Source organism: Echinops telfairi, unplaced genomic scaffold (assembly GCF_000313985.2).
Source record: "Echinops telfairi isolate 266 unplaced genomic scaffold, ASM31398v2 ScPeMD7_7457;HRSCAF=8495, whole genome shotgun sequence".
Taxonomy (NCBI): domain Eukaryota; kingdom Metazoa; phylum Chordata; class Mammalia; order Afrosoricida; family Tenrecidae; genus Echinops; species Echinops telfairi.
This window is the reverse complement of record NW_022111357.1, coordinates 34638492-34662591: the sequence shown is the minus strand read 5'-3', so window position 1 is coordinate 34662591 and position 24100 is coordinate 34638492. Positions and strand designations below refer to the sequence as shown.

General features: G+C 39.6%; 1 protein-coding gene across 9 annotated transcripts in view; it reads left to right on the top strand.

The window, feature by feature from the left end:
• The window catches only part of KIF1B (kinesin family member 1B), a 182222-nt gene that overhangs the window by 98131 nt on the left and 59991 nt on the right, over positions 1-24100 (top strand). For 8 of the 9 annotated variants that reach the window (XM_045298808.1, XM_045298805.1, XM_045298802.1 and 5 more), the window contains 7 exons: positions 2982-3061; positions 4439-4514; positions 6891-6970; positions 7472-7578; positions 8560-8643; positions 8866-9046; positions 9176-9248. In XM_045298808.1, the coding sequence (XP_045154743.1) occupies positions 2982-3061; positions 4439-4514; positions 6891-6970; positions 7472-7578; positions 8560-8643; positions 8866-9046; positions 9176-9248 (681 nt within the window). Of the gene's footprint in view, positions 1-2981; positions 3062-4438; positions 4515-6890; positions 6971-7471; positions 7579-8559; positions 8644-8865; positions 9047-9175; positions 9249-14239; positions 19103-24100 lie in introns of those variants that run through there. The other variant, XM_030887943.2, reaches the window with a different exon arrangement.

Sequence of the window (24100 nt, the reverse complement as noted above, 5' to 3'; positions counted from 1 at the left end):
GAATAAATTTTTTTTAGGCTTCCCCTAAGGAGCCCTCGTGGTATCGTGGGAATGCACTGGACTGCTAACTGCAAGAGCAGTAGTCGATCTTCAGGAGAAACCCAGAGCAGGCTTTCTGCCCCCATCCAGATAGGCAGCCTCGGAGACCCCGGGGGGCAGTTCTACTCTGTCTTAGAGGATCACAATAAGTCAGAATTGACGTGAGGCTGCCATTACATTGAAGTTTTGCTGTGACATTCAATTTCTTTAGCATTTTCTAGCTTTCTGTACAGCATACAATTGAACCTTGGAGCCACAGTGAAAGTAAGACCATGCTGCAGCCCGTTACTCGATTTCTAAGTAAGTCCCTTTCCCCCAGAATCGTGTATTGACTTACCCTCCAAGTCATCAGTGAGACTAGAGAGGTCACCTTTGGGTGGTTGGCAGCAAAGTGGCCAGAGGATTCCTCTAGTTACTGTCTACAGTACCTTTGCTCGTTAGGCTGGGTTCTGAAGAGGCTTCCAAATAAGATAAATGTGATATGGTCAAATAGACTTCTGCTCTAAAGTGATCCTTTCCTGACGATAGCTAACTAGGAAAAAGGGGGAAGAAAAGGTGGGTGTATTTTAAGTGTCTCTGGGGTCATCCGTTTGCACTCTGTAAATAACAAGGGATTTTCAGGCTGTGCTGTAAACACGCTGTTCTGGGGGTCTGGCTTGGTTGAACGCATCCTGCCATCTTGTTCCTTTATTTTCAAAGTCATCACTCTGAGACTACATTGGGTTCTACCGAGCTATCTTGAGTGAACCATGAATCATAGAGGGTCTGTTGTCAGCTTTGTCTTAGAGTTGCCCTTCAAAGTCACACACAGGGATATTTAGTGCTATTCTCCGACAGTTTCTGGATGACTTCACGAATACTTCTTAGGTATACTCTTGTGGACCAGTTAGCACCAGGTGCATTTCCTCTCCTCTCCTCCTCAGGGATTCCTTGCAGAAAGTGTATGGATTGTCCAGGTTGCAGCCTTTTAGCATGCAGTTAACTTTTGGTGGCACGTGTACTGCATACTAATTGTTCCTCTGTGAGGATTGCTAGTTACTAGCTTAGAGACATCAGTCAGTAGCCTGTGTTTGTGTCTGAGGACGAGTGAAGACCCAAGTGTTTTGTCCTCTTCCCAAACCAGTAGCAGACTTGTTCCAGCCTTTCCCGCTTGGTAGCTGGCTCCTTTCTTTCCTGAAAAAAAAGTGCCTTGTATGTGATTACCTGGGCAGCATCTCTACCCTGCTTCCTGATGCCAGGCCGTGCCTAGTTCGTTCAGCTTTGCTCTGTGTCTGGCTTTGTTAGTTCCTCTCCTTTTCCCTTCCTGATTTCCTGCTTGATTCTCCTGCCTTCGTGCTCTGGCACTTTGATCGTTGCTGCTGTTTGAGTCTTTCTTTATTCTTACCTTTTAAAAATGCTCGCTTCCGTGTGTGTGAGTGTGTGTGTGTGTGTGTGTGTGTGTGTGTGTGACATCTAATTACAGAATTGTTTTGGAGGTCCAAGACATTCAGAAAACCCAGTGCCAGACACTCTGACTTTATTCTATTACATCATTCACATTTTTTCCCGTGTGTATAATTGTTTTGAAATCATGGAGGCTTTATATAGTAGTAGCCTCTGGAAAGAAACACGGACAATGAAAATATATTTTGATCTGTACGACTTCATCATTAATCACCACCGCTACCTTCTCCACCACTATCATCTTCATCATCACCATCATCTGACTTTCTGATTTTATCTCCATGACTAGCATCATCCCCTGCTTTTGCATGTGCCCAGTCCCCTTTGATCCTCTCTTCCCTTTCGTTCTCCAACTAGTACATTCCACATACCCTTCCTTCATCTGCGTGTAAGCCTTCCCCCAGGCTCACTCACCTCCCAACAACCCATAACTATGTTGCATCTTACCCTTGGCACATTGTTCTGTTGTCATCTCCTACCATGCACATGCACAATCCTCATACCCCCTGCACTGGCCACACTACTCTTTCTGGAACATGCCAGGCATTTTTCTGCCTGTTCCCTATGCCCACATGGCAGCTCTCGCTTTTCCTTTTCATAAAACCTGTCACTGACACCAGTCCTGACCACCCCACTTCAGATTGCACCTTCATCGCCCCTCCACCTGCATTCTCTTGCTTCCTTGCTTGATCTTCTCCAAAGCACTTACATGTACTTACCACTGTCCAGCATGCTATAGATTGGATTTATTGATTAAGGTGGACTACCTTAGTCTCTTTACTAAAGCGTAAGTTTCATAAGGGCAAGGAATTTGTTATCTGACATATCCCTACCTGCCTAGAGGAAGGCTTAACATAGAATCAGAGTATATATATAATTATTGAATAAATGAATCAGTAGTTACTTCTCTTTATCCCCTGTACAGAGAAATGTGTGCGTTCTTATAATATGTAGTTAGCAAGTAATTGGTAATTTAGTACTTCAGTGACTACATACCTTTGAATGAGACCTAACAGTCTCAGCAGGCTGTGTTGAGGAGGATGTAGTATTATGGTGAAATTACAGTGAAACAAAACAATGAGTATATTTGGAGATTTTATTCTCTTGTAGAGTGGTTGTCAGGAGAAGTACTGCATGGAACGTTAATGTATTACCCAAACAGACACCTGTACACCATCAGTGTGAAGACATCTTTATTAGGATTTAAAGAATGTACCAAGGGGCTTCAAACATTTTGTGGAAAAATTCCATTATCTTTCCATTTCATTTTCCTATACACTTTTTGAAGCCCCCCTCATACTTGTACCATTATTCCGGGACTGATTTTGTTTTAGGCCTAGTTCTTTTAACTCTTACTTTATATATTCAAAAAAGAAAGAATTTCATCACCTGAGATTCTGTCTTGTATCCTCAGAAGGCAGACTCTTGCTGTCCTTTTTAGGCAAGATAATGTTATAAGACTCTTTGCCATGTTAACGGTGGACTTCCCTATCTCTCAGGAGTCAGAGAAGATCATTGCTGAGTTGAATGAAACCTGGGAAGAGAAGCTGCGTAAAACAGAGGCCATCCGAATGGAGAGGTCAGGAGTGTAAAATCCGGGAATGTTTCTAAGTTTTCTAGGAAATATGGATTACTTTTCTATTAGGAAAGATGTAACACAAGTTAAAAGCAGAACCAACATTTCCTCCACCACTACCCCCCAAGAAAATCTGGCTGGGGACATATGGCCAGGAGAATTTACTTTATTAATTTTTATTTACTTATTTTGAGAATTTATACTTTAAAATGAAATCTGAGTTTAAATGTTTTTCAGAGAGTCCTGCATTTAAATAGTTACCACAGTACATGTTGCTAAGGATTTATGTTCAAATGAGAAATAATAAAGGCTGGAGTTTTCAACTGCAAAAAGCAGATACCAACAATTCCAGAAATTTACAAGAAAATACTAACATAATATGCAAAAGAAAAATAAAAGCGAATACCGTTGATAATGGCCCAAATCCAAAAAATCTGAGTATTGCCTTTCAAACTTACTATCTCTGGAATCTCTTTGCTTAAGAGGTAGTAATAGTTTGGGTTGCAAACCTATAAGCAGTTTTTTACCCTGATGGCGAGCCTCATCCAAAGTAATACTTTTGCTATTGGATTAAGTCTACATTAAAAAGCAAAACATTCGTTTCTGTCTTTCCCTTTTTTGGAAGATGAAGCAGACGTGAATTATGTATTGCCACAGTAAATGTATGTAATAGAATTTTCTTTTTTATTATTTATTAATTTATATGCCAGCATTTTCTTACTTAGATTTTAAGCTAAAATCATTAAAGCAGAATATTGGTGGCAATGGGAACATTTAAGAAAGTCATATTTATATGCCAGTCTGTAAGCAGAGATACTTTCTTAGATGCTGAAGAAATAGTTATTTGAGTTGAATGTACAGCCTTGAGGAAGCTTCCTTTATGTTAATAGGTATTTATTAATCACTGTCTTCCTCCAAAGTCAAATAAGACAGTTCTTATTTGGGTGAATATAACTTTGCTTAATATAGGAGCATAACTGAATTAATTTTGGAATTAATTAATGATGGAATAAATGTTCCACATTTGTATTACAGACTTTCAATTGTTTTTCCTTTGTATACCCTATTTTCAATTCATATTAGATTAGACTGATTTAATTGAAACCATGGTGTTGGTGTGCTAATGGAATTCCTGGGTGGTACAAATGGTTAAATGATGTACCACTAACAAGTCTTAACACTTTAAAGAGAAGTCTACAGTTTACCTGTTTTGGTGGTTCGAACTCATCCAGAAATGCCTTGGAAATAAAATCTAGCAATCTGCTCCCAAAAGGTCATAGCTTTGAAATATTGAACTCTGTACGTGGGGTTCCCATGAGTTAGATAGAATGAGGTCGATGGCCACTAACAACATGCTGATGAACTTGTGTTTTTTTCCAGAGAGGCCTTGTTGGCTGAGATGGGAGTTGCCATTCGGGAAGATGGAGGAACTCTGGGGGTTTTCTCACCTAAAAAGGTAGGAAACAGAGTTGTGAAACTCAACCAAATGGAAATGCGTTTTCATTGTTTCAGTCACTGAAGTATTTCATGTCTTTCAAGATGGTTCCTGCCACCTCCTTTAAAAAAAATCTTGAAATTTGGCTTAGTTTCTGATTTCAATTTATAGCACAAGGGACACTTGTTTCTTAAATGTCTCTCACGTTTGGTCTTTTCAAAATAAAACACCAAAGCAGTAAATCTGCAAACTCTGGGCCATGCTCGCTATGTTTAATCATCTTCATTGTTGCTTCTCCTAAACTCTCAGCCTAACCTAGCATACCTTGCTTCAGTTCTGGCTACCCGTTCTCTGTAGATTTTCCCACAGAGGCCATCAACCCAGTTTAATAACTTTTGGAAGTACTTGCGACGGTTCAGGTTTGTGTAGAAGAAGCGTTGGTGCTGTAGACAGCAGTGTCCAGAGTAAAGCCGCTCCTCTCCTCACCCTGCGCGTCTCACCGCTCCTCTCCCAGCGCTCTCTCTGATTCCAGGAGGTGCTTTCCCACGTAGCCGTCCCAGCTGTAGCCGAGTCCTGGCTGCCCACTAGCTAACTAGCACAGTATTCTTTACTAAGTTGCTAGCTAATTATTGTTAGATATTGAACATCTATCAAGAAATTAGTGTGTCTGAATATTTATATGGCAGTGATAGAATAGATACAATTAGTTAATGGTTCTTTAGTTCAAATAATCTCAGATTTGTCATTGGAGACTTACACATCTTCATGTATAGGGTCTTGTAATGACCTCTTTTGGTTAGCATAGGAAGAATAAGGAACTTTGAACTGGAGTTTTGTTTTATGTGATATAAAACAAATAGTTTGCTAGGATTTTATAGTTAGGTTTTTCAATCAAGATTCACGTAACTTTTTTTAAATTTTTATTTCTTTCACCACATAACTTTTTTTTACAAATTTTGATTTGTTATTTTCAACAGACAAAGTACATTTAAAGACACTTTAGGTACATATTGTACAAAATGGAACCATATTTTATGTATCTATGTTGGCAAAGATAGGTGGGTTTCCACAATTTTCTAGTTTTTCCTACATTAAGATAGATTATATTACCTATACTTAAGGAGATTTTAGCAGTAATAGGTGATAGAATTTATATACATATCTCTAAAAGTATTTTGTAGTATCTTCCAACTATTAAGAAACTGGAGGGGGGGGGATTTTTATGACGCATTGTGAAAACATTATGACATTGAAAGTCTGTATAAACCACTTGAACAAGGATTAAGTAACTAAGTACTTGGCTGCCAACCAGAAGGTTGATGGTTAGAACCTACCAGCCACTTCATGGGAGAGAGCCAAGACAGTCTGCTTCCCTGAAGATTGCAATCTCGGGACATCTGTGGGGAGTCTACAGGGTCGCTGTGAGTCAGAGTCAGCTTGACAGCAGTGCATAATAAACACTTGAACAAGTGTTCAGATCTTATAAACAGTGAGCTTTCGATTTCCTAAGCTTCATCTTATTTTAACTTTACCCATCTGGCCTTAACTTTCTGGACTTCCTCAGGAAAGGAGGGGATATTCCACTGACCACATCCAAACTCAGTTTCAGAGCCTGTTTCTGAGATGCCTTTCTTTTCTGACCAGTGTCAGGGTATGTTTTAAAGTATGCTGCCCATAAAGCACTTTTACTTTCTCAAACTAGCAGAGTTCTTGAATGAAAGATGTACACGCTAGTTGAGGAGATGTAGGAATTTTACTGACTTTCTCTTTCGTCGTCTCTTACAGTCCTTTTTCTTAACACCCTTCTCTGACTCTTCTTTCATTCCCACATTTGCGGGCATTATCTTGAGTAGATTTTGACCCCAAAGCAGTGTGACTTATTTATGGATTCCAGTGGGTTTTTTTCACCAAAGAAGGTTGGTTTTTAAAAGATTTTAGAAATATTTGCATTAAAGAGGGTTTTTTTAGAAGTTTTTTATATTATTAGAGATCAGCAATTAAAATTTCTCTTTTACAAAAGACTTAAAGCCAATAACTGGGATCATGAAAGTAGAAGATGAAAATTATAGCAGGAAATTGGAGGATTAGGAAGACATTTTTATTATCATGTAAAATTAAAGATTCAGTTGCTTTTTGGGATTTGGGCCTACGTGTAATTAGCTAAAGAGAATAAACCTGTTCTCTGTGCTTTGTCCCTATTGAGAATCGGGTCTTGTTCTTTATCCTAGAAGTCATGTTTTTTAGTAGAGTTCATTAGTGCAACTTGAGAATGGTTGTATTTTCTCTTTATTATAGGGTTGGAAGTAGTAATAATGCAGAAGTCTCTCTTCTAGGCACTGTGAGGGCTGCTTTGCTATGGTGCCTTGCTCCAAAATGACAATCTATAACTCTTTTCAGACCCCACATCTTGTTAACCTCAATGAAGACCCACTGATGTCTGAATGCCTGCTTTATTACATCAAAGATGGGATTACAAGGTATGTTTTTTTCTTGTTTTGCTCAGCTGATAGATAAATATTCATTTCTCTTAAATGATTGAGTAATGAAAGGCAAGTTATTTGTTGAAAATGTAATGATTTTCTGCTTTCTCTATCATAAACTATCTTTTCCTTCTTTCTCAAATTATGTTTAGCGGTTTTAGCCAGCCAAACCGATTAGCATGTCTTTTCCTTGAAATCCTAAAAATTATCACCTCGTCTAATATCTTACATGAGTTCTTTAGGGCGTTTAGTTTGCTCATGTCTTTTTGTAATGCACTGTGAGTTAAATTGGTATATAGTTGCTCCCTAGTTTCTCATTCTGATGTAAGGAGGTTGACCATGTATGACAAATAGAATTTGCAATTGAAAGATTCTGATACAAAAAAGCAGTGTTGTTTTTGTACCTACTAAAGAGTATTCTCTGGGAGAAAGAGGCTCATTGTCTGTGGTGCTTTTTGTGTCTCCACTTCCCTGGGAAACCCTTTCTCTTGTGTTCAGGGTTGGCCAAGCAGATGCTGAGCGGCGCCAGGACATAGTGCTGAGTGGGGCTCACATTAAAGAAGAGCATTGTATCTTCCGGAGTGAGAGAAACAACACTGGTGAAGGTGAGAGCTCTTGGCTGCAGCTTCTCGGGCAGCCTTTTTATCCTGTGCTATGAGAAATCCCCAAGACTTGGTATGCTCTGTGTCTTTCGGTTGGAACTTTCTTGTCCAGTCTAATACTGAGCATGGAGAAGCTTGAGCTACTTATAAATTCGAGGACATTCATAGCTACTTTACATGGAAAAAAGCTTCTACAAAAGGAGCCCTTTGGTTACTGCCAAGGACCCAGCATGACACAGGCAAGTAGGCTTGGTCTTGAATCTTAATGATTTCATAGAAAAGTAAGAAAGGAACAAATATTCTGGGCAGTAGAAGATTTGCAGAACCTCTGTGCTTAACCCAATAGAATTTATTTTCATGTTTTCCATGAAAGAAAAAGTCTATCTGAATTTCCCCTTAGATTTTTAACAAAAGAACAGTGATATTTTTGCACGTATAATTCCCTCCTTCCTAATCAAAATATTGGTTTTTAATCTTAAGTTTGGGGTTATTACTTATATTACATAAGTAAGATTTCTTGTGGTTTTCGATTTAATTGACTGACTGCCTTCAAATAGCACCAAAACTAAATCATCTGTTATTATGAGGTTTGTCAAGGTCTTTAATTCCAATTCAGTTAAATGTTTCTGTGAGTCACAGCCCCAACTAGCTTCTTGTATTGAACGGACTCTGATACCCCAACATGCGCTAGGTCACAGATGCTTCAACCACTTGGTTGCTTGCAGGAGTCTGTTCCCTCTAAAGGGGCCCTGGTGACACAAGAGGTGAAGTGCTGGGCTGCTAACCATCAGTTCCGAAGGTGAAGCAATCTGCTTCCATAAAGGTGGACAGCGTCAGAAACCTTATCTCGGAAACCCTGCTCTAAGTGAGAATCAACCCGTGGCAGTGGGTTTTGGTGTCCTAGTTATGGTGAATCCTGATAGCCCATGATTTGCTTCTAGTAATTTATCATAGACTCTTAATATTCCGTTGTGCTCCTTTTAGTTATCGTGACCCTAGAGCCCTGTGAACGCTCAGAAACCTACGTAAATGGCAAGAGGGTGGCTCAGCCTGTCCAGCTGCGCTCAGGTGAGATTGGGAGGGTGTGAGGCCTTCCGTGCAACCATGACTAATGTGAGCAACTCTCTAATTCTACGCTCTTAGTTTAGGGGGGAAGCAGTAATATTAGGATGTGTGTCCCTAGAGAACTCCAAAAGCTGCTCTCTTTTGCACTAGAGAGAATAAGGTTATTGGCCTAGGTACTATCTATTTACAAAATGATTTCTTAACCCTGCTTTTGGTTTGTGCTAGGAAACCGCATCATCATGGGTAAAAACCATGTTTTTCGCTTTAACCACCCGGAGCAAGCAAGGGCTGAGCGGGAAAAGACTCCCTCTGCTGAGACACCCTCCGAGCCTGTAGACTGGACGTTTGCCCAGAGAGAACTCCTGGAAAAACAAGGAATTGATATGAAACAGGAGATGGAGAAAAGGTAATGCACACATGTGAATATTATACAGCCTTAAGATTGCCACTTTAAAAAGCAATGGCATTCATTAAGCAACCCAGCAATTTCAGAATTTATTCTTTCCTATCTTTCTTTGTGCTTTTCATCTGCTAGGCTACAAGAAATGGAAATCCTGTACAAAAAGGAGAAGGAAGAAGCAGATCTTCTCTTGGAGCAGCAGAGACTGGTAGGAGTCTGTCCTGAATCTACTAGTTGTTAGGAAAAGGGCAACTTGCTCTCTTCCCTTCCCTTTTCCACAGATGAGCACCTGCCCCTGCTGCTCCGGGTTCTCACTGGTCCCACATACTAGTCTTTCATTTTTAAATGGAGGACAGACTCACATCTCCTATAGCCCTATCCTGAGAAGCTGCCCACAAAGGTACTCTTTGTGCCTTCTATGCCTTAAATTCAAGTCTTTACTTCTATCCAAACCAAGTGCTTTTCGAGGACATAGTGGGAGCTTCTCTGATAGCCTCAGCCTCCCAATAGCAGTTTTTGAATTTGCATCAGAGGTAGTTCTTTTCATGAGAATTACTCTGAATATTGGATTTGGTGGATGTTTGCCTTGGTTTTGTTTCTGATCACCTGATAGTACTAATTTTCTGCTCTTGAGCTGACTTGGGGAGTTGTCATGCTGGGCAATTTTTTTTTTTTTTAAGTTAAACTGTGTCTGAAAGTGTTGCTGCACAGTTGCATGTGTTAACCTTTCTGTTCCCTGCATGAAGACTGAATTCACAATCAGGTTCTCAGTGGCATGTGTGATGACAGAGGGAGCTTAGGCTACAGAACTAAGTTAAAGAAGAGAAGGGGATTCTGGTTCCTGTGAGGTGAGAAAAGACTCAGTGAGAAGTTGAAAAGTCAGGTTAGGTTGCAGCCAGAATGTCAGCAGCTCCTTAGCATTTTGTGATGTTAATTGGTTTTCTAGGGTTGATAGAAACGAAATCTCATGAGTAAATAAGTTGTTCCATTAGATTTTTAAAGCCAACCAATTTTGTTTAACCAGGTCCTGGTTATAAGACACTTCTCAGGGTTCACTTGATGTGTAACAAATAGAACTAACCTTTGGGTATTGTAAGTACAATTTAGAAATTTCTCATCTTTTAAGATTCATGAATATATATATATATATATATTTATATATAAAGGGTATTGGGAAGGAAATTTGGGCCCTGGCTTCAGATTTTGGCATAAAATGTAGCTTGTAAACCACAACCTCACAACCGTACTCTGTGTGTTGGGGAAGATAGACTAAATGGGCCAGAAAAGCCAAACTCTGAGAAAACCAGCATTTTCCCAGGCAACTCAGCTCTCAGGTGTGACTGTGAAAGCAGTATTTTTAAATGCTAGCTTAAACCCGGGTGTGTTTTCTTGAAAATGTAGTACTATCCAAACAAAACAAGCCAAAAGATGAATTAAAAGACTAACTCAAGCATTTGAGTGCAAGAGAAATGATAGTGTAGTAGATAGTCTCCTTAGAAAGCTATCTATAATGAAGCAGAAAGATGATTTAGCTTCAGTGTGATTAGGAGCTTGAAAGGTTTGTGAACCATGAAGGAGCCTTTTATCTTAATAATGTATGTAATAGTATGCCTCTGATGGTCGTGGAGAGATTCAACGAAGACGTGTAATTTATTCAATGAGACAGGTGTAATTTATTCAACGAAGACAGGTGTAATTTATTAACAGTAGTATTTATAAACAGTAGTGCCCTGTGTTTGCATAGAGCTCTGAGTTAGGGATCTTTGACATCTGCCATTAGTTTTAATCCCTGAAACAATGCCCTTTTGTAGATAGGTATATAAGTAAAGTGAGCAACATCGCCTCCAGCTTGTAGTCAGTAAAACTAATGCTAAAAGTTGCTGCCTTGCCTACCCTTAAGTACCTGATAAGTCATGGGCGTAAACCTGAGCCTTGCTGACAAGCTTTGGTATTCTGTCTGCTACAGCAGTGCTTCTCAATCATTGGGGAATCTTCTTACAGTCGGGTTTGAATTCTGTAGGTCTTGGGTGGGGCCTTAGCTTCTGCATTTCTGACAAGCGCCCAGTTGTTGCTAAAGTTTTTGCTGGTCAGGGACCACACCTTGAGTAACTAAATATAAAAAGAGAAAATAAACAAACCGTGATACCCAGCTGATGGTGATCATTCTGTGTCCTAAAATAAAGACCAAGAAAAACCAAACTCACGGCCATCGAGGTGATGCTGACTCATAACGACCCGATAGGACAGGTAGAACTGCCCTGGCGGTTTCCAAGACTGTAATTCCATGGGAGCATAATTTGTCTGCAAGTAATCAGGTTATGCTTCTCATATGCTCTTTGTAGCTATAAAAGAAGCTGGGATTTCTAGAAGAGTTCCTTAAAGCAAGGAAGTGACTTCCCTCCCATCGGTTCAGCTATATGGTTCACTTAAATATTTTGTCCTCAAGAGGAGCTGACAGTTTAGAGGTTACAGCTTCAATGAAGAATCTATTCTAGGACTTGGTCTTCTAGTCTGTGGTCAAGCAGCAAAAATGCTGTATAATGGACCCTATAGGAGTAAACAGAAAAATACAAAAAAAGTATCCAGTAAATGTGTACTTAATGCTTATTATATATCATAATTTTTGACCAAAAAAATGTAGTTCAAGTCTGTAAGTTTTGTATTATGATAGTTTCCCAGATGTGTCACCTTGTAAGGTTGCTCATTATTCCCTTGTACTTAATATTGCATCAGGACTCTGGTCCTTCTGTGCTTGCTTTGTTGTCACTACACACTGTTTGGCTTTCTAGTCTCGCCTTGGAGGAGGCTCCTTGCAGAGGCTCTTCAGGAGGCCTACTTGGCACTTGGCATTTAATGAAAACTGAAAGATCATTCAGTGACCTGTGAATTGGCCAGATCTGTAATCTGTAATCTAAATATCTTTTTAAAATTGTTCCTTTTAACATGAGAGCAAATTTACATCTTGACTTGTAAAGTTTGCATAGAGTTTTTTAGTATCAGTATGAATGGGGTTGATATTCTTGACTGCTAAGACCACTGTCATTCTAGACAGTATTTTTTTAATAAAAAACATATATAGTCCCTTGATTTGAGTTATTTTGGATTTATATAGGCTCCCTCATTTGTATGTGTTTTACTTCAAAGTTTAAATATGTAGCTTTTGTCACTTAGGCCTTATAATTAAAGCAATAAATAGAATACCTATCATTTCTTATATCAAGTCATGTTCATTTCATCCTTAAGCAGTTCTAAGAGCAGAAAAGAAGCTAGGAAACAGAAATCATAGCTGTCAATTGTGTGGAAAGAATCAAGAGCGTTTAGGTCAAACTCAGTTTATAAGTAATTGTAGGAAAACCTTTTCCAGGAGCTAGTCATACTTTTTTCTCTAATGTTTATTAATGAAATTTGAAAAAAATACTTAAGATTTCACATTCTGATATCTTGAACTGAAAATGAAAAGAAAAAAATAAGCTTTCACATATAGCACTCATTTCTATATATATAATTTTCTACTAGGAGAGAGTAATCTGTCACCCTCCTAGAAAAAGTGATCAATAGCAACATCATCAAATACATAGGCTGAATTACACTGTAAAGGCCATTTGTGTTCCCTGTACATACAGATTCTTTAGTCTGGAAAGCAAGATATAGTTTATTAGTTTCAATTCTCTCTCTTACTAACCATAGAGAAACTTTTGGAAGTGGTAGCCAAATAAGAGAGAGACTCAAGTAGCAGTGTCTTCATTTACTGCACTGTCTTGGGCTATACATCTAATGAGTAGTTTCTTTCTCTGGATAGAAACTCTTTCTTATCGTATTCACTGTGTGAAATTCTAAATCAAACATTGCTTTTATTTAGATCTGTGTTACCAAGATTTGCTTGTGTTGGCTAAGAGTAATTGGTTATTATCCAAATAGTCCTTAAAACTATTTGTTTCAAAGTCAGGCTGCTGTGTTAGGCCTGAGTTGCAAAGTGGGTAACGGTACAGAGCTAAGCGGCTGGAAAGATAAGAGTGAGAGCTGCGTTAGCAGAGTATCATCTTTGTGTTTCATATGCTCATTGAGAGAGTCTTCCCTTCTTGTGGTACTTACTCCCCAAGTAGCTAGAAACGCCACGGATTTTCATAGATAGAACGCATCTTGAATATTACTTGGAGAATTTTAAATTATTTTGAATGAAAATAGATTTGCACTTTTTCATTTTTGTCCTTCATTTATTTCTTAAAACTTTGGGGGTGAGGTATTTATTGGTTTAAGTGTATAAAAAAACAAACTAGACCCATTCTAAAGATTCTTTTTTATGCTTCCTTGTTCTCTGGATAACAAACTTTAATTGTACAAATAAAAAAGGATCAGTTTGATATGACACCAGAAAATAGTGAATCTTATATATGCTCTAGAAAGACTAGTTTCAAAATCCTCTTATCTTAAAGGAAAAACAATTTTAGTTGATAAGAGTCTCACTTGGTCTGCCAGTAGGGATTCTTAGCACTTTTTTTTTTCTTAGCACTTTTAACATCATCCTTATTGACTGCTTCTTTTTCTACTTTGTCATCTGTTAACTTTTTTCTAGGGCTACTCTTTTCTTTAAGTAAAGCTAAACAAAACTTTGGTGTCCTCCGGCCTTACTAACCTTTGTTAATCTGCCTGCTGGTCACATTTTGTATGGCATCTGTGCTCGCGCGTGGGGAAGAGGGTTTCTGGAAGAAGCAACAGCAATAACCAAGGCAAATTGCGGGGAGTGGCTGCATGGGTTTTCATAGCATGTCTGGGTCATAGGTTTATTTCCTTTTTTTTTTTTAATAGTGGAGACATTTCACACCATTTTGTTAATGTCATATGATCTTAGAATAAGTGTCTAACTTCCTACAATACTTTTTGGAGTTTTTATATCAACCAGAAAGTAAAAATTCGGATTGTGATACTACATAAGGAACCAAACAAACATATATTTAAATAGTAATCTACATGTGCACATATTTGCAGACTTCCACATCATTTAGGGTTTTGCTTTTGTTTGGGAGGTTGGTTTTGTTGTTAGGTTGGGTTTTTTTCTTTGTTTTAAAATTTGGTTAAGCGTTTTTGTTTTTGTTTTTTTTTGTTTTTTGTTTTTTTGCTTGCTTCTTCTATTTGACTTTCATTTTTTACATTTTAATTTTGGTTATTTTGGGGCCATTTTTTGATTTTGTTTTTCCAAAGGACGCGGATTCTGATAGCGGGGACGATTCTGACAAGAGATCATGTGAAGAGAGCTGGAAACTGATTACTTCACTGAGAGAAAAGCTACCTCCCAGCAAGTTACAAACCATTGTTAAGAAATGTGGCCTCCCTAGCAGTGGGAAGAAACGAGAACCAATTAAAATGTATCAGATTCCCCAAAGAAGGCGGCTGAGTAAAGATTCCAAGTGGGTCACCATCTCAGATCTGAAGATTCAGGCTGTGAAAGAGATTTGCTATGAGGTCGCCCTCAACGATTTCAGGCACAGTCGGCAGGAGATTGAAGCCTTGGCCATTGTTAAAATGAAAGAACTTTGTGCCATGTATGGGAAGAAGGATCCCAATGAGCGCGACTCCTGGCGGGCAGTGGCCAGGGATGTCTGGGACACCGTTGGTGTTGGGGATGAGAAGATTGAGGAAATGATGGCCAGTGGTAAAGGCGGAACTGATGTAGATGACCTCAAGGTTCACATAGACAAGCTGGAAGATATTTTGCAAGAAGTCAAAAAGCAAAATAACATGAAAGATGAGGAGATCAAAGTCTTAAGAAATAAAATGCTAAAAATGGAAAAAGTCTTGCCACTGATTGGATCTCAGGAACAGAAAACCCAAGGCAACCACAAAGCAAAGGAGCCTGCTTGTGCTGGTATTAATACCAAGTCTGAAAGTGATGGAAGCAGAGGAGAACTGGGGGACCTTGAGAAAGAAGAGCGAGTTTCTCAGCTGATGAATGGGGACCCAGCCTTTAGGCGTGGGCGGCTACGCTGGATGAGGCAAGAGCAAATTCGGTTTAAGAACCTCCAGCAGCAAGAGATCACCAAGCAGCTTCGTCGGCAGAACGTACCACACAGGTTCATCCCGCCCGAAAACCGAAAGCCCAGATTCCCATTTAAGAGCAACCCTAAACACAGAAACTCTTGGAGCCCTGGGACACACATCATCATAACCGAAGATGAGGTCATAGAACTTAGGATTCCAAAAGATGAAGACGGCAAGAACGGAAATAAAGAGGAAAGCCAAGAAAGAGCAGGTAGAGGAACATCTAAGGATCTCCTGTTGCCATCAGGGTCTCAGGTCATAAGAAGTCAAGATCACATCCAAGTTAGCAAACAGCATATTAACAATCAACAACAGCCACCTCAGTTACGCTGGAGAAGCAATTCTCTCAATAATGGCCAACCAAAGAGTATGCGTGATCAGGCAGCTGCCTCATCAGAGTCCTTAAACTCCCACAGTGGCCACCCTGCCGCTGATCTGCAGACTTTCCAGGCGAAGCGCCACATCCATCAGCACCGTCAGCCTTACTGTAATTCTAACACTGGAGGTCAACTAGAGGGCAGTCCAGCCATTTCCTCTCAGAAACAGACTGATAGACCCAACCACTGTAACCAGTTTTTGACACCTCCTCGGATGAGGCGACAATTCTCAGCCCCCAATCTCAAAGCTGGTCGAGAGACCACAGTATAAATGTCTGGACAAGCTTGAAGTCCTGGTGAAGGAAATGGTCAATGTTAGTTTATGATTTGAGTTGGTTTTACCCTTGTACCTTGAGTTGCTATTAATTTGCGTTATGATTTTAATGTTGTGTTCCTACCAATGTGAACTGATTTTAATACTTGTGAAACAAAACATTGGTAAATGTTTCCACATGTCCCTTTTGCTTGGATATTGAAAGTGGGTTGTTTTTGGAATTTGGGAGGAGAAATTATGACCTCACTTATTTATTTGAGACTTTTCTCCTTTCATGGTGTCTAGATAATCAATATCCTTACTTACACAGACTTGCTTTGGTGTAAGTTATGTTTTTAAATGCCTAAAATTTGATCTGACACCCAGAAAAATCTGCCTATTAATCCATGCAGACATTTAGAAAGGAATCTGATATGTAGACTAAAGGTCTATTATTTCCCCATAAGCACTAAGCCATTGGTTTAAGAAATGGTAACATGCAGCTGTGTGAACTCAGCCTGAATTCCTCATCCATGTCCGTTCCTTTCTTTAAAACATTTTGAATTTGCGTAAGTGAAAACTAAATGTCTAAAGACATATTTTGTCATACACAGCTTTGCATTTACCACAAAACCTCTATATCATCCTTCTATATTTTACATAGAACTGATTCAGTAGTTTGTTTTTTCTTTAGAATGTATCAGAATGTGTAAAAAATTTGTAGTAATATCAAAATCTAAAATTGGTGTTATGTCTGGATTTCTATTAATGGATTTCATTTTGAAGTTCAACGTAGTATTTCTCACACATACAGGCACACACAATGAAGTTAACAAGATCATGTCAGTAGAACTACCAACATAATATTTACATAACTGCTCTAGGCAGGGTGCAAGTATATTAAGTTTGCAGGAAGGTTACTTGCTAAAGAGGGTAGAGATGAGCCATGGGAGAAGACTGCAGCCTTTGGCTATGTGCTGCTTTCTTTCAGTAGCAGATGCAATAATGAAATAAAAGTTAATTCTGCTTGGGTTTGGAATAAAGAGAAGATGTATACTAAACTATTCGTTTAGTTTCTATAGTCTCACAGATGCTCGAGCAAAGAGAGATGGCCTGATGAACATTTATTGTATCAATACCTCATTTTACTGTCTTACAGTCTCTGTGCCTTGCTGCCGAATCCACTCAAAGAGATGGGCTTACTAGAAAGAGTCACTTTCCACATGCGTTGCCATCTCTTGAATTTGTCAAAAACTTTTTAAAGAGGCAGTGAGTGTGAAGAGCAGAGATGTCTAGACTGCTTGCCTGCGTGTTGCTGAAGACTCCTGTCATACTAGAAGTCACCTGTCAAGCTCTTCTCTTGCAGATGGTGTGAAAAACTGTAGCCGACATAGAGAATAGCATTCAAGGAAGCCTTACAGATTGTGATTATGTTTTACCCTTTGTGTGTAGGCACTGTGCTTATTAGGACACGTTATTTTAAATTATAGAATTTGTTTCTTTGCTTCTAAAAAATGCTTTCTTAATACACAGAAAATTGCTTTCAACTAACTTTTTCCCCACCTTAAAAAAAAAAAAAAAAAAGCAGCATTGGGGGGTGGGCCAGGGATATTTTTGCTTTCGTAGCTAGAATAGTCCAAGTCATCAACTGAGTTTTTATGGCAGATTAGAAGTGGAGGATGAGTGATGATGTCTGTATTGAGTTGACTTAATTGAGATTGATAGTCTCCTATGCCATGTGGTTTGAATTGTACTCAGTAGGCTACTTCTTAGCAGTCACTACAGTTTGTCTTTTGTTATTGTTGTTCCAGTGTGTTCTTCTGTAAACCTCCTTTATGTCTCTTTAAACATAGACCTATGTAACAACTCCTTTCTTGCAAAACAAAACAGAAGTTTAACAGTAGCAATAATAATTACTCAGCTTTCCACTCCGTAGCAAGAGTGTTATCCCTAGCATCAGATCAAAAGATACACCCATATATTTTCATTTCTATGTGGCCTTTCAATCTTGTGATGAACAGTGCCTACCTTTCCCACTTAACAATGGGATGAGTTACTTTCTACTAGAATGAAGAGATATTATATATCTTCATGCACAAATGTGGGTTGTTATAAAGACTCGATCCACAGTGATATTCCAAAGAATTAGAGGGTTTTGTTTGTTTGCTTTCTTCTGCTGATCTAGTGCCCTCATATTGCTGAAGTGTTAAGATACTTAATGGAGCCCTTTATTTTTTAGATAATCAGGAAGAAATGAACCAGAATTTGACTGATTGCTACATATGTCCCCTTAGACATTTCACAGCAGATATTTATCTGAGAAAGTAACTTTGTAGGCTAAAATGGTTTAGTCAGCTGTTAATGGAATAAGTGGTGCTATGCTTCTGTGAGCTTAGGTATAGATTATTGCTTTCTCTATTGTTGTATTTTGAAGAGATTGCACCCTAAATACAAGACTTAAGAGAAGTGGTCAGTATTAAACCATTACTAGATCATTGAAGTATCCCTGGCTATTATCATCGCAAAATGAAAAGAAAAGCAAGCCTGATCTGAAATCATATAATTATCTAATAATAATGGGACTGTAGAGGAGACCTAGCTCACTGGTACAGCTTTACAAACCACAATGGTATTCCTTGGAAAGTTAAAGACATTCTGCTTATCTAGTATGTCTAAACCAAAGGGCTTCCTTTACTCGCTTCTGATTCTTACTAGCACTGCGAATTGTTTCTCCCTCCGCTAGTGAATGCAATCAGTGGGGATTGTTTATTACATTGACGTGACTTGAAGTGACCTTGCATGCTCTAGGTGCAGGTTGGTACTGACAAAACAAAACACAACACTGAATTTTGTCACTCTACTGTTTGCATGAGAGTCTATCAGACTATAGGAAGGTACCTAGACTTGCTACAGTCGGCTCCTGTACCCAGTCCTTACCGGTCATTTGAAGAATTGCCTTATGATTTATACAAAAGACTCGGGAGGAGGAGCAGCTGTCTGTGTCCTAGTGTGCCTTGATGAAGAAGAAACCTTCTTAGGAACAATGCAAACCAAGAATTTGTTCATAATGTTAGAGCCACGTTTTTCTTTATGAGCAGTTTTTGTAATTGTCCGTCTCACATCCTCTTTCCCAGACTTTAAAATCTGCTCTCGATGTGTAGCTTGGACCACTTTGGATTGTGAACTGTATTGGTTTTCTTCTCATTATTACTGTAAAAAGAAGTTGTGAACCTTCTTGTTAATGAACTATGGACTTTTTCATTATTCCCCTAATTTCTTTAAAAAAAAAAAAAAAAAAGCTTGAAGTTTGCCCTTGAGTGTAAAATCTGCCTTTTCACAAAGGAGAGAGTTAGTTTGTAATGTCAGAAAATAAAGCCCTCATTCAATAAAGCCTAAGTCATCTTTCATGTGGTTTCTCTTTGGTGTGGGAAGGGGAACGTGAAATGGGGATGCAAACCAAGCTGGGTCTCTGACTTGTATTTATTGTTTTTCAAATTTGGGGGCTTGGGTGTTTTTCTTTCTTCCTTTCTCATTTGAAGATGGTTATAAACCAAATATCTTTTTATATTGCTACACAAAATTGATAGATTAATGCTTTTGTCTTTGCTACCCTTTTCTATTGAGTAAAATTCAGTCCTAAATTGGGTTCCTTAAACCTTACTTAAGCTATGTTTTTACTAAAAAATTTTTCTTGTATAAAATGGAGCTCTAATTTTTCAGGTATCTTTGAGTTTACCGTGAACATTGTTTTTAATTTGAAATTCTTTTAAATGAAATTATATACTTTCCTTCAATTTTATTGGAAACAAAATTTCTAAAAAACTGAATTACTCTGTATAACTTGCTTTTTTTCTCCTTTGACCTCCGTTTCTCTCCACCCAAAGCTATTGGTAGTGTACTTGGAAGGAAACAAGATAAAGTAGATTATGTTCCTTGAGTGGAAGATCGGTCTTTCTTTAAGTTTGTGGGTAGCATTTTTTAATATTAAACAACACAACCTGCATCATGAGCAAAATGTAAAATCTGTTTGAGTTTTTTAAGTGAAATTTGGAAACCTTAAAGACATTTTATGCCTGAATTAGTTTGTTTCAGACCTCTTACGTTTTCCCTCCAGAAGTATCTCTCTTGTTTTTCACTGCTCTTGAAAAAGCTGTTGGAAAAGGTGCCAAGACATCCCATTTTTAGAGTGACACAAATTTTTACAGTACATGCAATGATAACTGTAAAGACAGTGAGAGCCATCCACATGCTATGGGCAGAGTAAAGGGGCAGGGCGGGGTGGGGGTGGGGATGCCCTTGAAGGAGGGAACTCTGAGCCAAGAGCAAAGTCCTAAGGTGTGACTGGGGGAGGGAAGAAGCATGCAAAGGACTAGCAGATAATTAAGCCTTGAGGTAGAAGAGAGCAAGCATGATATTTTGGCCGGGGAACTATGAATAAATTGGGGTGGTCAGAACACTAGCTGCCCAGGCAAATAAGAAAGCTACTAAATTATTTTCAAATAGGGAGATTGCATTAGTAGCCCCATCTTTAGAAAGTTTACTCTAGCCAAAGGATAGACTATGGGTGGAAAGAAGGAATTCAGAGTCTAGTGCATCAGATCAGTTGGGAAGTTGCTGTACTAACCAAACGAGAAGCGGTGCCTTTCCAAACTGAGGCGAAGAGCGGGAGAGGCAATGACTAGGATAGATTGATTGTTCGTAGGTAACCAACAAATCTTTTTGAGGAGACAAAGCCTGCATAGACAAGCCATAGGATGATGAAGGTCATTGCTTGAATTGTGCTTGGAAAGTAAACAAAACCAAGAGGATGGAGAGATCCGGGAAAGTGGAAGCTGTTTAAATCTAAGGATGGGTGTTAGGAGACTCCTGGGGGAATAAGATAGGACAGTGCTGCTGGTGGTTAGGAGCAAGTTCAGAACCAAAATCAAATCAGTTGAATTCAGGCTCACAACAACACCATAGAACACAGCAGGAGCGAACCCCATAGGTTTCCGAGGATATACATAAATCGTCATGGAAGCAGAGTGTTGCATCTTGCTCCTTCAGAGCAGCTGATACGTTCAGACCCTTTGGTTAGTGATTGAGCACTTAACAGATGTTGACAAAAACAGGTATCTTTTTTCGGCGATTGCTTGCTAATTATAATCTGCCATTAAAAGAGGAAGGCTACTACTAGCCAAAAGAGCCTTTTAACCAGAAAACCCACATGGTGACACTGGTTTTACCTAAAATATCACCTCCTCAGAGATGCCCTATCTAATTGTGCCACCATCTCCTTTAGTTAGAATACTGTAGTAGTTTCCCACCTGTCTCTTGATCGCGTTTGTTCTTGATCCCTGTAATTCACGGTCCTTAGAGCAACCAGCAGTGTCTTTTTAAAAACATTAAAATCCTTCTAAACAGATCGTTATCAGTGACCTTCAGTGGCTTCGCAATGCACTTAAAACTCCAAACTTCTAGCTTTACCTATGTGGCCTCCTGCGCGTCACGTGGACATCATGTCTTAAAAATGCTCCCACATGGTGAGCCTTTGCATCCTTGAGTGTGCTGTCGGCTCCCACCTCGGGGCTTTCACACACCTCAAGTCTGGAATCCCTTCCCATCACATTGAGCTCCTTCAGACCTGAGCGCACACAGCACTTTTCCTGCCCCATGCAACGTAGGCCTCTTCTCGACTGAGGGTGCCTTCACTGCCTTCTCTTTTCAGACAACCCTTTCTCTGCTCTGGATTCCTTCTGTCAGCACACAAGCTCAGCGTCATCCCACCAAGGTCAGAGAAGTCTTTATTCGGCCTTGTGCCCTCCCAGCTTCTCTGTTCCGTTTTACAGATATGCTCCTCAAGAGAGCTTTCTCTACTTTGTGTTTTCCACTTTGTCCCCACCGTCCAGTCTTTTAATTAGTCTCCATTCTTGCTTGAATTCATTCGTGCCAGACTCACCACTAAAGCCACTATTATTGGGGTTGCCAAGGATCTCCATGTGACACATTCAGTGGTGGTTCTTCAGTCCCTTTTTACTAAATCTCCAGAAACAGTGGCGCAGTGGCCTGCCCTTCTTACAAAGCCCTCAGTTCCCATGGCACCTTGCTTTGCTGATTTTCCTCCTACCTCACTGCCTGTCTCCTATGGCCCCAGACCTTCAACTGCTTTTCTCTCTGTAAGCATTCCCCTCGTACTGTGCGCAGCCTTACCTGCCATCTCTACACCGAAGACCATGATGTCACTGACCACTTGTGTTGAACATTTACTGCATCCTAGTAAACTTGTTGTACACAGCTCCCTAAACCTTCACACACCCCTCTTTTGTGAAGCAGATACTATGATTCCCATTTTATATACGAGGATAGTGAGGCACAACGAAGTAACTTGTCCGCAGTCACATAGCTAGTGAATGAAGGAGCAGGTCTAGTCTTATGTCTTCTCTCTCTGAACCCTTGCCTGTCCTGGGTCTCTGCTCTGAGCATTGGACACAGACATACAACTGTGACTGGACATCCAGGTAGTTCAAACTATCTAAACTAGATGTCTTAAATCTGTCGTTTCCCCCCCCCCAACTTGTTTTTCCCTTATTTCTTCATCTTACTAGAAGATAGATAGCACTATCATTGCTCAAGCTGGAAATCTAAGATAATCTTCAGTTTTTCCCTTTTTTCTCATATTCCACAATCGGATCATCAGCAGATTCCATTTCCTCAGCCTGTAAAACCTCCCATTTCCATCTTTCTCCTCCACCGTTGCTACTAACACCTGCTCTAGACCACCTGTTACCTTCAGCATTGCTTTAACAGCCCTTCACTGCTCTCCTTACTACTTCCACAAAGCCTCCCAAGCCCTCCAGCTTTTCTCCGCAGTGAGTGTATTTATAAAACCCTGAACTAGACCATATTGTTCCCAACCTGTAAACCTTCCAATGGCTTCCCAGAAAATAAAGCCCATAGTCCTGACCATTGCCAGCCCTGCATCTCAGCTGCATGTCCTTCCAGTCTTACTCGCCAAGCCACCCATGCAGGGGTCCTGGCTTTTCCTTAAACACACCAGGTTTCTTTTCATCTCAGGACTGTTGCATTTGCTGTACTTGTACTTTGGGATTCACCACCACCACTCTACAACCAAGAAAAATAGTATTCTTTTCTCAGGTTTCTGATTAAATATTTTTCCAGAGAGGCTTTCCCTGAGTGTTTTATCTAAAAGTCCTCCTCCCATGCCCAGCTCCCTGGTAGCCTTTAAATCTGTGCGTCTTTATCTTTGTCCTAGTACATCTCTCTACTGAAGTCCTAGTGTATGCTATGATTGTTTGTTTGTCATCTCTTTCTTCATCACCAATGGGAACTTTGCCTTATTGATACTCCTGTCCCCAGGAGATGAAAAAAAAAGTATTGGTTGAAGGGATGAATTGACAATGGCTTAAAAGCATGCCCTGGAGTTGTACTGCCTGTGTTCTAATCCCATGTCCACCATTTGTTGGCTCTGTAATCTTTGGAAAGTGTTTCGTTTCTTTGAACCTGTTTCCATCTCCTTAACATGAGGATAACAGTAGTACCATCTTCATAGTGTTGTTGAGAAAATGGTGATAATCCATTTTAAACAACGAGCATAGTTCCTGGCACTGAGTAAGCTTTGAAAATAGGAGTACAGGTGGGTGGGACAGAGCATCCCAGAAGGAGGGACCAGCCAAGGCTGTGCCTTTATAAGTATGAGTTATACTTTGAACATGTGCCTGGTTTCCTCAAGACTAGACTTATATCAAGCATTTTTTTTACAAGACTAGTGAAAATGATACTGTGTGCTCCCCCTTGTGTCACATCAATGGGCACAAAATGACCACTGTCTATCATCAACAATGTTGTGTTTAATCATTTGGCTTATGTGATGGTTCCCAGATATCCCTTTCGTACAGCTATCATTTCCCCGTAATAATAGGTCAGTTAGGGGCAGCACTTTGAGATTGTCTGGATATTCTGATTCCTGTCCAGCTCTCAGTTATTGTTTTAACACTTATTATTTTTTTAATAAATAAATTATTTCATTGGGGGCTCTTAAAGCTCTTATAACAATCTATATATCAATTTGTACATTTTGTTGCCTTCATCATTCTCAAAACATTTGCTTTCTACTTGAGCAGCCCTTGGTATCAGCTCATTTTTCGCCTCCCTCCCCATTTCTCCTTCCACATGAACCCTTGATAATTTATAAACTATTACTATTTTGTCATGTCTTAACGCTGTGTGAAATCTCCCTTCACCCACTTTTCTGTTGTCCATCCCCCAGGTAGGAGGTTATATGTAGATCCTTGTAATCGGTTCCCCCTTTCCACCCCACCTTTCCTCCACCCTCCCGGTATCGCCACTCTCACCACTGGTCCTGAAGGGATCATCTGTCTTGGATTCCCTGTGTTT